This window comes from Parasteatoda tepidariorum, chromosome 4 (genome assembly GCF_982258835.1).
Source record: "Parasteatoda tepidariorum strain Cologne lab strain chromosome 4, Ptep-v5.0, whole genome shotgun sequence".
In the NCBI taxonomy this organism is placed as follows: domain Eukaryota; kingdom Metazoa; phylum Arthropoda; class Arachnida; order Araneae; family Theridiidae; genus Parasteatoda; species Parasteatoda tepidariorum.
In genome coordinates, this window is record NC_141758.1 from 81,173,799 (window position 1) to 81,191,332 (window position 17,534).

General features: G+C 30.5%; 1 protein-coding gene across 1 annotated transcript in view; it reads left to right on the forward strand.

Annotated features, from left to right (window-relative positions):
- LOC107446643 (guanylate cyclase 32E) overlaps positions 1 to 17,534 on the forward strand; it is a 116,792-nt gene that overhangs the window by 70,123 nt on the left and 29,135 nt on the right. Inside the window, exons 4-8 of the mRNA XM_087161458.1 lie at positions 2,355 to 2,655; positions 6,726 to 6,878; positions 8,328 to 8,497; positions 11,990 to 12,125; positions 17,383 to 17,531. Coding sequence (XP_087017584.1) covers positions 2,355 to 2,655; positions 6,726 to 6,878; positions 8,328 to 8,497; positions 11,990 to 12,125; positions 17,383 to 17,531 — 909 coding nt within the window. The remainder of the gene's footprint in view (positions 1 to 2,354; positions 2,656 to 6,725; positions 6,879 to 8,327; positions 8,498 to 11,989; positions 12,126 to 17,382; positions 17,532 to 17,534) is intronic.

Genomic DNA, 17,534 nt, shown 5'->3' on the forward strand with positions numbered 1-17,534 from the left:
TTTAAAGTTCTTGTAATCAGACGTAGAAAACTATTCTGTAGATAACTATCATCAAATAAGAAAAAAGAACTATTTAAAGTAATTTTTTTATTATACAAATCATAACACTTACCAGCTTTATAAATCCGGAGAATTCAAATGTGAAATGTTCTTCGTTTGAATAAGATACAAACACACTCATACAGGTAAAGTAACTTACAGATATGTAAACTTCCGCTAAAAATTTTATTGTTTCTTGTCCAATAAGCACCAATCTTTAAATTGTTTTTTTACTTAATTATGGGATTTTTGGAAAACAATGGTCTGTTCAGTTTATTCTAAATTTATGTATTTCACTAAAATTTTATTCAAATTGTTGGCTTTAAATTTATATTTTATCTTCCCGAAGGTGGTATATATGAGCGTTTTCAATTTTTACAAATTTTTTTATGACCTGTTTAATTATTACGACGTTTCTATAAATAATTACTTTTTAAATTTTTATCATAAACTTATTTCAAATTTTCAATCCATCATTATTAAATACTTATCTAAATTTCAATTTCAACAATGACAAGAAATGAAAATTCTGAGCTGTTATCCTTTTATGAAATTTCGTTTAAAATATTTTTCTCTTTTTAAATGTGACAAGCTGCAGACATTTTTAAAACATTGCGGAGTCATTAATGGAGTTACGCTTTCATAACTTCATATCGTACGAATTTTTAGATGTTCTTAGAATATTTTTTTTTCAAATCATTAATATGAAGATCAAGATAAATGTTACTGTAACAGTTAGTCACATTTGTATTCCGTTAAACAAAATTTAATGATGAAAATATAAAAGTCCCAAGCATCATTATATTTGTCTTAGAAATTAGTCAAAGGAAGTCTTAGGAACATTAGTCAAATTTTTTTTGTCCTCATTATAAGAATTGCTCAAAAGCAACAGATTGTTTTGACATAATCCCTGTCTGTAGTGAGAGATTTTTCAAACTATAAATAATCTTTAATGAATATTTTAAACAGACTCTAGTTGTAGAGTAGATTTTAGTTTTATACTTTCAACATTATATTAATAAAAATACATCAGTAATTCACTAGCAATAATTAGTAATTCACTTTAGTTTTCTGCGAATTTTTTTATAGAAATAGGCTGATGAAGAGTATATTCTCAAAGCATCAACCAAAAGATTTTTTAAAAAAATTAAAGTTTCTTTTTAATAGGATATACTTCCGGTAAGTTTCAAAATAGTATATTTTGTTTCGTGTTCCTCTAAGAATAAGATAAAATTTATATAAATGCGAAAGATTAAGAAACTTTTACTTCAATACGTATATCGATAAAACAAGCTCAGATATCGATTGTCCGAATGATTTGACGATCTGTATAAAGAAAATCGAGTGGAGATACAGTACAGTATCTTTTGCTTTGTTTTGGAAACCAGAAATTCCTTCGCGTTAAAGTTCAATGTTAGTTATAACGTTCGTCAACAGATGGCATTACTAACTGATAATCTCCATTCGCAGTAACTATCAGATTAAGAACAAAATTAACAGATGCTAGTGCAAATATGGTTTAACAGGCAGTAGAAAACTTTGGCCAGTCAGCGGCGGCGTCTGTTGATAAACATTGTAAAATGTTTTTAAAACCTACAGATAACTATTTGAACGATGCAAGTATTATATTTTTCCTTTTACATTTTACTTCAGTTAATTTTTTTTTAAATTGGCGACTATTTTTCGGACGCTATGTATTAATGCCATCATTCTTCACGTTCAAATGGTTCTTACTTAACTCAGCGTTTTCATATTCACAACGACTACTTTAATTTCAGTACAATGCTCTTGAAAATGTTATAGCACATATCTAACTAATACTTCTATTTCTACATATAGGAATTTTTTGTTGCATTTATAGTTTCTGATTAATTAAATGTGATAAAAAAAATTTGTGGTTCTTCAATATGAAAACTTGCAAATTGTTTCATACTTAAAACGCCACACACAGAGCTAAAACTACATAAGTGCTATTTACGCTATTAAATTTTAAAAACAAAAATGAACAACAATTGACGGTATAGCAGTATTTGTCATTTTTAGGAACCTGAAAAAGAAAGTAATTCAACTTAATTCTCTACATCTTATTAAACATTATCCTATTTAACAGCGTAATCAACCATCAATCATAAAAGTAATAATACACTGAATGATATTTGTAAAATCAAGCTCCGTTATAGTAGATTAAACGTTATTACGTGAAATTCCCTACATCATTATTTTCCCAAATGAGATTATGTACTAGAATATAATGTAATATTTATTCTGAGATCTTTCCCTTTTTCTCAACTTGCCATTGGTTTACTTTTTTGCAGAAATGTTCAGACAGCAAAGTATCTAAGAAAGAAATCTATACCACATTTGCCCGTACACTGCCACCTAGTACAAAAGTATCAAAGTCACTGATTTCATTACTTAAGTATTACAAATGGAATCGCATCATGCTACTTGTGGCCAACAACACATCTAACAGGCAAGTTTCAGAAGCTTTGAACAGACTTGCAGATCACCATGCTATACATATAGTCGAAACGTGTTTCTTGCCTGCTGATTACCTTACGAAGGACAACACCACCCTGAAGCAAATTGTAAGGAAAACTTACAAAAAAACAAGAGGTAATATTTCTTTTATTTAATATTTTCTATGTTTGTTGTGATATCTTATTTTGAAAGTAATATTGAGCAGGACATATGATATAATTTTCGTGTCATACGAACCTCCACATATGAACTATTGATGGTGGTCTGGGATTCATCCTTAGTGATGACCTGAGGACACTAGTGGGCAACTTTAATTCAGATTGCGAGGACAGGTTGAGAAAATGACCACCACAGACTGCAATCAAGTAAATTGCTCATGAGCAATCATCATGTGCAATAAATAAAAATCTGAAAAGTTTCTACCGTCGTATGGTTTGTGTGGGTGCTATATATTTAGTTGGGAACATTTCCAGAATTCATTTATACTTAAATTATTAAAATATTAGAGCAAGTGAAAAAGCTTTTGAAGCCTCTTTTCCGAAGTAATATTTTTTGAAATTTACTCATTTGTGAAATTGAAAACTCAAAATAATTTTCACTACAGTGACTTTGATTTGAAAATTTCAATTTCTAGAGAAAACTCATTTAGTAAAGTATCTTCAAATTTTCAAAAAGGAAAAAGTTAGGCCATTCAAATATCTTTTTCTTTTGTTCAGAAATTCTAAAGCAGATATTCTTTTATTATATATGATATTTTTATTCAAACTTTGTCCCCCAAAACTAAAAGAGCATTAAAATAAACAAATAAAATTTTTGAAGAATTTTCTAAAGTTTTTGCTTTTAACATTTTTATTGAAACCGTTCTGTTGTTTTCATTTTTTTCTTTCAACAGAGCAACACGCTTTTCTCTTTTGTTTCATAACAATTTATCGTCATACATAGGAAATATTGAATTCGATGTGAAAAAAAAATGTTCGAAATGCTTTTACATTCAATATTTCTTGAAGTAAGTATGCAGAAACATAAAAGCTTTTGACTCTTAATAAGAAAAAAATTTTACACAAATATTTTATCTTTTACTTTTCTTGAAGTAGAAAATGGAAATGAGCAAAAATATTAAAAACTCTTGTGTAAGTTAAATACTTAAATGTAGTTATATTTGGCAGTATAGGTGCCGATGGGACTGGCGAAAAATTATAAACAGTTGCAAACTTTGATTTAGCTGAATATTATCGAGTAAAGTTACAACTCTTTTTTACAATTTTGAGAAGAATAATGAAATTAATATATTTTTCTGATGTGTAATTAGTCTATATTATGGTTGGGTGTTCTGTTACAACTGTCAGTTACAGTGTTTTCCAATTTTTTTAATAGTTTTATTAACAGTACAAATAAATGCAAACAAATTATACGAAAAATTTACATAAAAATATTTACATGAAACATTAACTTTCTTATTAAATTTTTATTAACTTCCATGGCATTAGCGAATCAAGTTATCCAATTCCAAGTTTGTTTTCATTCTGATTCTAATTGCCAGTTTCTTTGTTTTTAATTAGGGAGATAAGGTAGGTTTGGATAGTTAAAATGTTTATTTTTCTTCAAATTGTTAGGATATTTTCTTTATGTAAAACTAATAGACATGCATTACTTGCACAATATATAAGAAATGACCGTTGTTTCCTATTTATATATTTTTGATTCGAATAAAGTTTAAGTCAAGGAACACCCTACCACTTCAGTTTCTTGGCATTATTTATTATACATGTTTTTTCTTACGAAAAAAAAAAAGTTTTTTTTTCTGAATTTTTTTGGCGAGGATTAAAACTGAGGATTTTTGACTAAAACTGAAGATTGAATTTTGAAAGAAACAAATCGATATACAAGTGGCAATACTTTTGTGAAATTGGTGGTTTTCGACATTGACTGTTATTTTATATTCTACTACGTTTACACTAACAATTATGATACAAATACTCTCAGAGGGCTTTTGTGCCATTTTGTATAGATAAAAGTTCATTGTAGACTATTTTTCAAGGCCTTCATGGTGAAAATCTACTAGTACTAACAGTCTACTACAAAGGTAAATCTGTGAATGTTATTGAGTTGACTAATGAGTATTACTTAAAAAAACATAAGCGAAGTATATATTTGGCGTGACGTAAAATTTGATCTTAAAGTAGGACGGCTTTCAGGGTTATTAACTGCATTCGCCGAAACTTGACAAATATAGAATTTGTTGTGAAAGAAGCTTTAATTATAGCATGAAAAAAATCATACAGACCTATGATTTGTAATTATTTTTTTAAAATATAATACGGCTCTAAACTCTGAGACCCGTACCTGAGTAATTGAATACAGAAATACTTATGTGAATGCTGCAAATTGTTTTAAAAAATGTGATTTTGACCCAATATGAACATATAAAACTAGCACGTTCTTCTGAGTTGAGCTGCAATCTTGATCTCAATCATTTGACTCTTAAAAAATAAAAATTATTAATTCTATTGATTTGGCTTCAATCTCATACTGTGGTAAAGTGACTGATGCACGTTAAATCTGTCGAGTCGCAAAAGTCCTCCATGTTCCTATAACAAATCAAAACCTCTGGGGATACTGGATTGGAGATCGATCATTCTCTGATTCAGGTCAAAATCACAATCTGTGGATGAATAAATGGATGTATGAATGGGTCCGCCCTACAAACGAGTGTGGCATATGGTGTGGCAGAGTCGAATTCTTGGCCATAGATGGCACCACTGGAAGACAAGAACAATCGCACTGCTTAAACAGGAATACGTCAACAACAACAACATCTCATACTATTTAGAGTAAATAAATACACGTGATAAAATATATTGCTTGTCCATATAGCATTGTCAAATGCTTGAAAAAAAACTAGTACTGTTTAGCTATAAAATTTCTTAAAACTTCTTGAACTTCTACTAACAGTTCTACTGACCTGGTTGAATTTTTTCTTTAAAATAAAATAAAATAAACAAAAGCATCGAAAAAAATATGTCACTGCCCTTGGTATGACACATCAAGTTCAATACTATTTAATTGGATGTAAACAAGACAAAAATGAAAAAAAGGGAACCAGAAGACGTTTCGAAACAGTCTGTTGCATTACACACACGAAAACGAAATAAACAAACAAGTAAAATAATAGAGAAAGTAGAGTTCGGGTAAGTTTAGAGCAAACTCTGAAGTTTTAAATGTTGAACAAAATGCAGACAAATTATTGTTGGATTATTTCCTCACTGCGTAATTCTGCCATAATTTGTTTGTTTTTATGTGTTTTGAAAATTATTTTCAGTATTTGAATTATCAGGGCTTACTTTAGGTCTACCTGATCTCACTTTTTCTATATTTTAAATTTTAAATTTTTGTGGGAAACAAAAGAGCGTTTATACACTGTATCAAAACTGTGGGGGTTTTGTTAATTAAGTTAAAGAAAAATGAAGAAAATAGGAAAGTACTTTTTACTGCCTTCTCAAAAAACAAGTTATTTATTCCTCTCAAATTTTAAAAACTTACAAATTTTGTCAACAGTTGGTGCTGTTGATTGCGAAAACTAATGACAATGATTTCAGAAAAAAACTCTATTTGCAGCAACAATGATGGCACAATCTGGGTTACAAAATTAACAGATGTCGGCGCAAATATTTCAGTTGCAATAATTTGATCCGTTGAGAAAACATTGGTTTTATTGTTTATTTCTAGTAACTGTGGGTAAGCAGTTTAATTTGTAGATGAAGTTTGTAACTAATTGTGAAATTTGCCGAGAATGATTTTCAATGTTTTCGCACAAACTGCACAATTCTATATATTTTCTTTTTAGAACTGTAGATTATTTTCAAGACGGACGGTTTCCTTATCTTTTTTTTAAAAAAAATGAAAGCTGCATTTTAAATTTTTGGGCTTCTCTTTATATTTAAATTCCCAACAATCAAAACAACTCTTTAAAAAGTACACTGTTTAAAATGCCACATTTTTCCCTATCATTTCTCCTTTTTAATCTAATTTCATTCTAAAATATAATTTTTAGTATAAAGATAGAATTTATGTGAACAATGCCCCTCCCCTGGCATTGTGCCAATGAAGATATAAAACATTCGTTTAAATCTTTTAAATTTTTAATATTGAAAGTAGCAAGAGAACTAGTTTTAAATCTATATAAAAATATTCAATTTTATTTTTAGTTTATGTAGTAGTGGCTGACACATATGTTCTAGTGGACTTGGTACGATTCATGCAAGTGAGTGGTCTCTTAGACCGTGGTGAATATATTGTGATATCTTTAGAAGAGCAGGAGTTTTACGATCCAACAAAAGAATATCAGTACATTCGGAGAGGTAAATTAATTTGTGATTATCTATAGTTTTATTGTTCATTAGAATATAATAATATAATTCATATTTATATACGGACATAATTTCCTTACAAAAATACAAAATTGGATTCTGAAGCAGAGAAATGTTCTAGATTAATTGCTCTACATTAATCCATATTCAATGATAGACTTATTAATCACTCTCGCAACATTCTATCAGCCTGCATAGGATCTTACCTTCAAAATTTCGTTTCCAGCAGTACTATTGCAGCAATGCAGTTCACAATGCTTACAGCCCCTTTTACTTCTTAAACTAGCTATAACCAATCGATTTTAAATTATGCCTCCACAGGGGATAGAACCCTGGTTATTTACAATGCCAGATCAATGACTAACACACTACGTTATAGCAGATCAATGCTATTAACCTTCCAGATATGTTACTGAGTTTCATTTTCCTGTTTAGCAGGCAAGGATAGTGACCACTGTGCTAGCGTCTATACGAAAAACTTCTAAAAGTATATAACGAATTAATATCATAAATATATAAAGATGATTAATAGAGATTATAAGTTTCATCGAGCATTAAGACTGAACCGTAAACAACCAAAACTTCGATTGCCCCAAGAAAAACAAAATAAATCAACGGCTAGTCAGACGAAGATTACATACCGTAATCTTGAAAATTGAAGTGCAAGTGCATGAAATCACCAGATGGAAAACAATTTTTTTTTTTTTGATGAATTTAGTAAGTTGTAGTATTGAGTATCAAACAAATATATGGGTTCGAGTATGTGTAAAAAGATAGAGAAAAAATAAACTCTATAAACATTTGATTTAATAAATTAACCTTAATAAATGGAATGGAAATATAGACTGGGACCGTATTGTGTTCTAAGTAATTCAACCGAATCTTTAATGATTGGGCAGCTATTCTATAGCTTAAAGCTACTCTTTACATAAGGCATTTCCCTACTGGATTTTAAGTTCTATATTTATATATATATATATATATATATATATATATATATATATATATATATATATATATATATATATATATATATATATATATATTTATATATATATATATATATATATATATATATATATATATATATATATATATATATATATATATATATATATATATATATATATATATATATATATATATATATATATATATATATATATATATATATATATATATATATATATATATATATATATATATATATATATATATATATATATATATATATATATATATATATATATATATATATATATATATATATATATATATATATATATATATATATATATATATATATATATATATATTAACTCAACTGAACTAAATATTTATATCAATAACGCATTGTGCAATTTGAAGATAGAAAAGAACAGTTGTTTTGAGAATTAATGCAATGCTTGTTTTTTTCTGTTTTCTTTGTGGATGAAATAGATTTCGAAGCCTCTTGGATGGCAGCAGATCCCATTCCATTTAGGTCTGTGTTGCTCTTAAGCCCGGGGTCACCAATCAATCCCAATTATGGTTTCTTTCAAGAGTTGGTACTCAATTATTCCGGTTCTGATCCTTTCAAGATTCCTTTCCATCCATTCATTAAAGTAGAAGTAAGTTCATAAATTTCTGTTCTTTTCGCATATTTTCATACACTTTGCATGATTTTTTATTTTTGGAATTGCTTGTGAAAGAGCATGAAAAATTTAATTTGACTCAAAATGAGTGTTTCAGAAAATGAACAAAATGGAAATAGGCGTTAAAAAATGCATCTAACTTTAAAATACGTATAATAAAAAATGAATATTTCTATTGAAGAATAGGCATTGCATTTTCTTTCGCTATTTTAAACTAATATTTTGACTATCGTATTTTAACTATTGTATTGTATTTTGACTAGTGTATTTCTTATTGTAACAACTTGTAAATAATGATTATTCGTTGTTTCTGAAAGAAAAGTAAACGAATTTTTAAAATGATTTTGCGAATGAATGATTTTCTATAATGATTTCGATTTTTATCAAAAATTTTAAACATTTGGGTTTATTGTTAAAAATTGAAAATACGCATTTTGTGCTTTGTCCATTTTTAAAAAAGCCCATTTGGATCTACGTTTATTTTTTCACAAATGCTCACTTCAAAATGTGTTGATTTTCTTAAAACACGCACATTGATTGTGCGTTAAAAAAAATTAACTATCCTGAATTGCTTTTGAGTTAATGATCGTATCCTAAATGTTAATGTTAATTTTACCTTTTGTGTATTTCGTCACATCTCGAAATTTTTCTGAGAGAATTGAAACATTTTCACACAAAATTGTAAAATTTGTTTGTGCAAAGATGTTTCCCTGCGGAACATTTATCGAATTTAAGGAAGTCGAATATTTAAAATGCGATTTCTCAGGAACTATTCAACCAATTTCACTCAAATTATATAATTTGCCACGTAAAAATGCATACTTTAAAGCGACGTAAGAAATTGCGTACTTTACAGTCCAAACTCTTTTTGACTATTATGAAATAAAATAAAAAGAGACAAATGTTAAATAAAATGTATTTTTTGCAAGGAATTGTCTTTAGATAAAAGAACTTAATAATCGTGTGCAAAATTTTTTCAATTAGCTTAAAAAAATCTCGAGATATGGCGAAATATGCAAAAAGTAAAATTAACATGAAGAGGTTCGAATTTTGATTCGCTCTCCTGACCAAACTATGAGGGCGATATTTTCTAGATTGCGGCTGCCTCCTATAGTTTGGGGGTTAGAAATCTGAATCCGTTGAAAAAATATGTGTTTATTCGGAGAAAGTACGTTTTTGTGTCTGATTTGATAACTTAAAATATCGTCTGGCCTAATTAATTAGCACATTTGAAGTCACCTCCTCGAAATATTAAAATTTAGTTCTAAAACGTGAAGATCCGATCAATAAATCAAAAGTTATTCTACGCGATCCATTTTTTTGCACTCTGTACGTTCATTCTTCAAACTTGCATTTCAAGGTATATCAATTTGCTTAAACAAGCATTTTAATATACGTTTGCTTCAAACATGCATTTCAAAGTTTATCAACTTGCTTAAACAAATATTTTGTCCTGTGACATTTTTCAAACGCACGTGTCTAGCTAAAAAAAAATTATCACCGATCGTAAACTAGACTATGAATTTCTTTTCTGTTCTAACATTGAACAAAATAGGAAAAAAAAGTTTATTTTTCATTTTTCTTGAAATTTTACCATGGCTTTACTTTTTGCAAGAATTCTTTCAGACGATACTAGCAAAATACCTACTCAAGTTTAACACCTCAAAAAATTCAGCACAAGTGAAAAGTTAAGTAAACACCATGAAGATTCTTCTTAACTTTTCAATGTGAAGGGAAAGAATGATCAATATTTGAAATATTTAATGATGTGTATCTTTTTTTTAGCACATTGTTGAAAAGTTTTTTTAACCCTTTCATACGCAGTGTTGTCTGAGCAGCAAAAATGTGATGGATTTCACTGAAGTTCCTTTTTGATTTGAGGCGATTTTTTTTTTGTATTTAACAAACATAACAATCATGTTTTATCAACTATGTTTTTTAAAATGATTTTCACTTTTATTTGCCAATGAAGAAATATTTTCCAGAAACTGTCGCCTAGAGTGTGGTTATAGACGTAGTCAGATATAAAGTATTTCCGTTATTACTTTTGTGCCGAATTAATTTTTGGCTTATCTGAAAAACCAATAAAAACGAATCATCATTTAAATTGAAAGTAAAATTTATTTATTTATTATCAATAATTTTGGAGTATTATCAATGCCAATGGAAAAAAAGTATAGGAAAAAATCATTGAATGAACAATTTAAATTGAATTAATGCCATGTTTGGAACAAACAAAAAAAAAAATTTCGTCCCGTCTTATAAAAAAGTTTCCAAAATACAATAGGTATTTTGACTTCAAATAATCCATTTCAAAGAAGTCGTATCTAATTTAAGTTTTTAACCACAGATCTTTACACATACCTAATATTAAGCTTCCAGAAATTAATACTAAACTTTGACTGCACTCTAAAATCTATTTGGATATATTTAAAAAAGTACAATTTGAATAAATTTTGATACTTTGGGCATTAAAATTTTTAATGAAGAAAACAGTAGCAGAATTCACGGAACGAATCTGCAGCATGATCTTCATAAATCCAAATTTTTCTGCTTTTTATATTAGGTTTCCAGAAATCAATACAACAAATGTTTGAACACAACACTCGAAACTCTATTTGACTAGGTAAACAAAAGAAATTTGAATAAGTTTTGATACTTTCGACTTTATAATTTTTAATTAAGAACTTAGTATCAGATCTTCCGGAGGGAATCTGCAGCACGATCTTCATAAATCCAAATTAATGTGCTATTTCAGCGTAGTCACACAGAGATTATTATCGTAAGAATTCAGCTAAATCTTTAATGTAACAAAATGTGCAAATATAAGGTAAGTATAAAAAATCAAAACTTTATGTTGCTTAAATTTAAGTTTACTTGTAGGCAAGGATGCTAAAAACTGAAATAAATTCCGGCACAGTTTAGCCTGGCCTTAAGTAACAGAAATAAATAAAAAAAAATTAACAGAACAATTTTTTTGTGCTTTGAGATTTTATTCCGATTTTTTATTCGAAACAAATTTAACAATATTTTAAAATGGATTTTCAGCATTTTTTCTCATTTGCTTGTTTATTAATTGAAAATAAAACGAAACTAGGATGAAAAATAATCTGCAAATACGTTAATAATCTGCAGAGCTTGCTGAAGTGCTAAGAGATTTCTGTTACCGAGATTTAGTTAAAGACTATGACTAAATAACGGTGGTCGTTCCTTATATTTTTTTTTGTTGTTGAAAATAATTCGACATGATTTTTTTTAAATTATCCATTGCAACCTGCGTAATCACCTTGAAACTTGTTCTTTTTGAAATGTTAATGCTCGAGTAATTATTAAACTGAAAAGATGTCTATCAAGCAAAATTGCAAAGTTAAAGAAGACAATTGCAATTTCAGCATTAATAACGATAGAATAGCAATATAGATGCATATTTTAATTCATTGATTGGATCATATAATTAAATATTTTCAGGTTCCAATATACGCTGGCTTAGCCTATGACGCTGTGATGATTTATGCAAGTGCTCTCACACAAGCCCTCTCTAACAATATATCTGCGTGGGACGGTGACGGAGTTTTTAAGTACATCAGATCTAGAAACTATGAAAGTAAGTATCTAATCCTTGTCTGAAAGTAAAGAATTAAATAACTGCAATAAAAGTGCGGAAACAGTTTAGAAATGACCACTTTTAAGTTCGTTTTAGATGATTTGTCAAACTGAACACGTTAGATTATATATATATATATATATATATATATATATATATATATATATATATATATATATATATATATATATATATATATATATATATATATATATATATATATATATATATATATATATATATATATATATATATATATATATATATATATATATAATACAATAAATAAATAAATACAAGAAAACACGAAGAAAGTTAAGAAAAACAATAAGTTTCATTTATTGCGCATAAGCTGCAAGTAAACAGAACGTTATGGATTCATTTAAAATTAAAAGTCTCTAATTATCAATGCTTCTTAATTTAGTTAGTATATTTAAATATGTAGAGCCCCTAAGATGATGAGTAAAGACACGACGGCAATCGAAGTTTCTTGACTAAAGTGATCACTTAGCACAGAATTTTTTTATTTTTAAAAAAAAAGCTTCGCTACAAATATAATTAAGGAAGCTAGACTGGCATAATCTTTTACTCACGATAAACATGTGCCTGTTTCTTTCGTTTAAAGCACATAGCATTCAGTTTCTTAACTCAGGAAAAGATCTATGTACAAACAATATATATATATATATATATATATATATATATATATATATATATATATATATATATATATATTCAAAATGCAGATAAAACAGAGGAAAATAATAGACATATGAAAAAAAGGGGGGGATAATAATGAATAAAAATAACAAATAACTGAATATAAAAAAAGGATGAAATTTTTTAAGAAAACCGGAAAATAAAAGATATAATCTTTTCATCAGCCCACACGATTATATCCGGAAAAAAAGAGTGCTTTCTGATATTGTATCAATGTAGCCAAAGCAAAATATATTAATACAATAGTGTGAGGTATTATATTAATATAACAAAATATATTAATACAATATATATATATATATATATATATATATATATTGTTTGTACATAGATCTTTTCCTGAGTTAAGAAACTGAATGCTATGTGCTTTAAACGAATGAAACAGGCAGATGTTTATCGTGAATAAAAGATTATGACAGTCTAGCTTCCTTAATTATATTTGTAGCGAAGCTTTTTTTTTAAAAATAAAAAAATTCTGTGCTAAGTGATCACTTTAGTCAAGAAACTTCGATTGCCGTCGTGTCTTTACTCATCACCTTAGGGGCTCTACATATTTAAATATACTAACTAAATTAAGAAGCATTGATAATTAGAGACTTTTAATTTTAAATGAATCCATAACATCAGTTGTTTCTTATAAATGACAATAATATCCTTTCTACTAATCGACCACTAATCGCCATGATTCTAAAAATTGAAAAGCTTTTTTTTTTTAAGAAAAATATATTACATCTTATTATTACATTAAACCCTATGCACATTATACCTTATTATACAATATACCCTATTACGTTTTTTTGATCTAGAATACACGTGTATTGTTTATAACTTTTTTTTACATTTTTTTAACTTAAATAAAACAGTTTTAAGAAGTGTAAACCTGCAATAGCATTTGAACTGCAGTTTATCCACCACCTTCATTTATTAAAAAAATTCTAGCTAGGATGACCTTGAATACCTACACTGTTAGAATTTTTATGGTAATATAACCGGCAGAAAACTGTCCCTCTAACTAAACCTAATGTTTACATAGGTTTAAAGAACATTTTTATTCAATTTTAATGATTTTGAAACAATTCACAACTTGCATGGAAAAACCAGGAATACAAAATTATACTTTTTTTAACCATTTAAAAACTATCATGGTTTCAAACGTACTTTAACGAATTGTGTGCGTTAATGTGTTTAAGAAATTTAACAGGAAATTGATGCCAGGCTTTTCGTTAGGAAATGGTCATTGGAGTTATGAAGCTGCCATGTGTTAATGAGAAAAATGTATTCTAGCAGTGCAGAGTCACAAATTGGAAGTTCAGGTGACTGGAAATTCTCTAAGTGTTGAATGGAAACGAAATATTTTGGTGTCGACTCTGAGACTCGAACCCATGTTCTATAGGTCATGAATATGACATATTAGTCCTCTCGGCTATAATATGCACGCAGCTGCAGGGAACTAAAGGTGGTCCTAGTGGGTGTGATAAAATTCTGGTTGTTTAACCATATTAGGTGAAAGCAGTTAGTGAACGGTTTTCTCACAATTAACAGTTTGAATACCATCTTATTTATGGTTATTTAACTTTTTTGTTTGAATATGGTAAAATAACTATTAAATAAATTGTTTTTAACCATTTTTTTTCGAAAAATTTTTAACATTGTTTCCGATGCACTGTAACTTACGCCAAGCATAACTTCATTTGATGTTTTCAAATGTTTGTATTATTAAGTAATTACCAGCGGGTGACCGAGCTCCACTCGGAGAAAACAGGTATCGAAGCTAACTCGAAGATTTAAATTTTCAATTGTGATTTATCAAAACAATACATGTCATAAGAAAATTTGTGAAACCATTGGTGAAAAGATAACCGGTTAAAGTGCACCATTGTAAACTATCTAAACAAAGTTTGGAAAGGGAACTATTCTATACAAAGGTAAAGTTTGAAACGTCATAGGAAATAAAATGTAATTGATAACAAAAACCGCATAAACCTATGACAGCATAAACATAATAAACATTAATCATCGATTGCGAAGTCTTCCATATTGTCCAGGTAGCTTCTTGTCGGAGAGGCAGGTGCGGCTGGTGAGTTTCTCTTGTTCAGGACTTCCTTCCATACGACGTTTCGGGTGTGGGTTGGATTCTCAGGAGGCAGCAGGACCTTCAACGCACTTTGACGCTTGACTCTTGAAAACGCGACGTAGAGCATTCCGTGCACGAAGACCGTCGTGAGGAGAAGCACGCCGACGAATTCGAATGTTTGGCCTTGTGACTTGTGTATCGTAATGGCGAATGCTGGAGTAACTGGGAATTGGTGCCGTTGCATAGTTGCGCCAAGCTGTGATTTGCTGGAGTTGAGCGTGATCCTTGGAAGGTGTACTTGTCGGCCTGCGTGTTCACCGGTGATGATCTTAGCCTTGATGATGTTGTTGCAAAGTTCGGTGACAATCAATCGTGTTCCGTTGTACATTCCTTCAGAGACGTCCAAGTTTCGGAGAAGCATGATGATGGCGTTCTTCTTAAGCTTCAGTTTGTGTGGAGGCAAGTCGGCGATGTTGATCGAGTTCAGGAATTCAGGCGCGAATTGAATTCCCCCTTCATGTTGATCCTTTACCGAGTCGAAACTTGTGTATGTCTTCTCTTCGCCTGGAAGCATAGCGATAATCTGCTCGTTGATCTTGTCCTTATCGTCGTTCAATGGTGCAAGAATAGTGCGATTCTTCATTGCTTCGTAGTTCCCACTTCTGAGGCATGGTCCGAAGATTTCATCGATGAGGTTACCACCAGAGCGAATTTCTTCTGGGACTTCTATTTTGCCGAGTTCATTCACTTCGAGTTCCCCGTCGCCGAGCTTTAGCAGGTATTTCGCGAATTCTTCTTCTTCGGGATCAACGCGCATGTTCTTTTCGAGCGAATAGGTCTTGAAGTGTTGCCACAGATGGCTTCTCTTGATCAAAAGGTCGAGTATTTCGCTTTTGTTGGTACGATGTTGAACTGGACAGCAATGTCGGAAGTCGCCACCAAGCACCATAACTTTGCCTCCAAACGGAATGTTGTTGCAAATCGCGCGTAGGAGTTCGTCGATGTTGTGCAAGCCGTATTTTGACATCATCGGAGCTTCGTCCATCAGACACATGTGGGCTCCTTTGAGTGCGTTCGCCTTCGGTGATCCTGGTTTGATGGATGATCTTGAGTCGGATGTAAGCGGGACTTTCAAGCCAAAGGTTCGGTGCGTTGTTTGACCACTCGGTAGAAGAATCGCTGCTATCCCGGTGTAAGCCATGCATTTCACTTTCTTAAGCCTTCCGGTAACGATGCGATACAGCGTGCTGTTGACGAATGTCTTCCCGGTTCATAAAAGACGATGTAAACTCCGCAGGAAGACGTGTCATCTTGGTGGTTGTAAGCGTTGCGAGGTTTCACGATGCATCCTTTCAGCTTTTCATTCGTAACAACGGTATTCAAAACGTGTCGCAGTATTTTTCTCAAAACAGCATCGATGGGCAGCGGGTTGTCGACTGGATCGCAGACTAATAGTTGACGTTCTCCATAGCTTGCTTCGTAAATTCCTAGCATCCAGTGCTCGCCTCTATCCATTTGAGCTCTCTTGTGAATGGGAATGAGTAGCACGTCGAATCCTTGTTGAACGCCGTATAGATAGTTGGAAGCCTTGTTCTGGTCGCTGATATCGTTGAGAAGAGCCATTCCTTCATAAGCGCCATCCGCTGTTGTAACGTAGAAGCGTGCGACAAATTCAGGGTGAAGTACGGCAACTTTGACGGTCGGGTAAGCTTGTTCGGCGAAATGGAGAAGCATTCTGACAATGACGGTATCTTCTAGTTGTCCATTTGCGGGTAGAATTGAGTTGATCGCTTGTTGTTCCAAAATTCCGGCTCCTTGAAGAATTTCATGTAGAGGTGCGTTCCGCATGTTGAAAATGTAGCTTGAAATCTGATGAATGTTGAAATGTCGGACTTTGTTGACGGTGATTTTAACACAAAAGTTAAACTTTTCTCCCCTTTGATAAATGTAAACTAATGCGAACCTTACAATTAAATTATTAATTCCTTCGTTTATTATTGGTTTAAGTTGTCGAAAGTTAATATTTCAATTGTAAGGTTCGCATTAGCATACATTTATAAGAGTGGAGAAAAGTATCTATAGCCATTATGGCGAACTAATAAAGTTTGAAAATATCCTATCTGTAACTCCGAACTGCTCGACCGTAGCGCTTCAAAACCGGCGCCAATCGATTCCTCGTGGCCAAAAACCCCAGACCCCCAAGTTTACCGGAGTTTATTAATTCTGGGGTGATTTTCGACTTGGCAACCATTCCTCGTATTATAGTATAAGATTAAGTATGCTTGTTAAGTAATGAGCAAGTTATTTTAAAACTAACAAATGTTAAAGTAAATAATAACGCATGGTATCAATGTTTTTATATATTTTTTGACGTAATACATTAAAGCACATGACTAGTTTAAATTAAAATGCGTAAATCCCTCTTGCCAAATTTTTCAGATTTTAATATTTTATATCTTACAGGCATTTTGGGATTCAGTGTTATGATTGATGATCAAGGAGACGCGGAAGGTAATTACACTGTCATGGCATTGGTGGAAACTGAAAATTCCACCCGATTAAGAATGCAGCCAGTAGCAAGGTTCAATCATGAAGGTTCAAATGATTTGCCCGTG